The following is a 1,247-nucleotide window of genomic DNA, read 5'->3' on the forward strand; positions in this document are numbered from 1 at the left end:
AAGCATGCCCCCGTCACACAGAGCGACGTCGGCCGAGTCCCTGGGCCGCACACAGCGGTCTCTGGGACTATCTCATGGGAGTCCATGTCACGCCACTCGATATCCGTCCCTTCAGCGGAGGCCCCACCAATCACAACTCTAAAGGGAACACCATAGCCACAACGCGACAAGACCTCGATGATGCCCCGACGAACTCACCTGTCAGCCCGCGGTATGATACCGACTTTCCGGCCCACCGTCGCACCAGTGAGGACCGAGTCACCAGTAATCATGACACTATCGATACCACCAGCCTTGAGGCACTCAATGTGGCGTTTGGAGTCCGGCTTGAGCTCATTGCGGAACAGCAGCAGTCCCAACAAAGACAGGCCCGACTCCAACTCCTGACGAGAGGCCGATCGACCTGATTATACATACAGAAGATTATTCCATCCATACCACAACAGCCCCACCTTTCGACCCCCCACTGAGCTTCCGAGCAGCAATAGCCAGCACATAGCACCCTTCAGCAGCGTACTGCTCGGCCGCCGAGACCACGAGGCCTTCGAAGACCTCACGAGTATCCGATCCTGCACTCTCCTCCCCACGATGGAAGTTGCACCTACACTCGCCCCGTCCAGCACTGCGATCAAAGCGCTACCGCCTCCAACCAGAGGCTCAAAGACCCCTTGGTACCCTTACCTCGACAGGACAGCCTCATGGGAGCCCTTGCAGAAGACGTAGGCCTCCCCACTCTCCATATTCTGTATCACCACACTCATGGTCATAGTGTGGTGATCGAAGGCATTCTGCTTCAACACCTCCCACTTGCCCAAGCCTGCCCCACCACTACCGACCCACCAACCTCCCGACACCTCCCACCTGCCGGCTCCTCTACGATGGACATATCGCTGTTGTAGACCCAACCCAGCGACATCGCTGCTTCTACCATGCGCAACTCGACCTATCAAACACGCCTCTAGCCGACACAGATAAGTGAGCACCCACCTGATGCCCAACACGCTGCTTAGCTCCGACGACGCTGACCGTGTGGGTGAGAGCCAGACCAGGACCAAGTAGGCCTTCCATCCCACTCGTCGGAGGTCCTCCAGAGAACGATAGCAACTTTGGTTGGGCAGTGGGCCTCCATATGAACTCATCACAGACAGCACCAACCCGCCACTTACTTGTGGGCATCCACTCTAACGATCCCTACGAAGTCGAGACCAGTCTTGGTCAGAGTTCCCGTCTTATCGAAACACATTTGG

At 57.3% G+C, this 1,247-nt stretch overlaps 1 protein-coding gene across 1 annotated transcript; it reads right to left on the minus strand.

The window, feature by feature from the left end:
- Positions 1–51: 51 nt before the first annotated feature.
- On the minus strand, positions 52–1,243 carry Pmar_PMAR026163 (cation-transporting ATPase, putative; the record flags this gene model as incomplete). Its single annotated transcript, XM_002767645.1, has 7 exons — positions 52–138; positions 199–403; positions 453–601; positions 682–817; positions 862–943; positions 988–1,123; positions 1,167–1,243. Coding segments are annotated over 7 exons (872 nt in total), but the record flags the coding sequence as incomplete, so codon positions are not given.
- Positions 1,244–1,247: the final 4 nt, after the last annotated feature.

Source organism: Perkinsus marinus (assembly GCF_000006405.1).
Source record: "Perkinsus marinus ATCC 50983 genomic scaffold scf_1104296970292, whole genome shotgun sequence".
Taxonomy (NCBI): Eukaryota; Perkinsozoa; order Perkinsida; family Perkinsidae; genus Perkinsus; species Perkinsus marinus.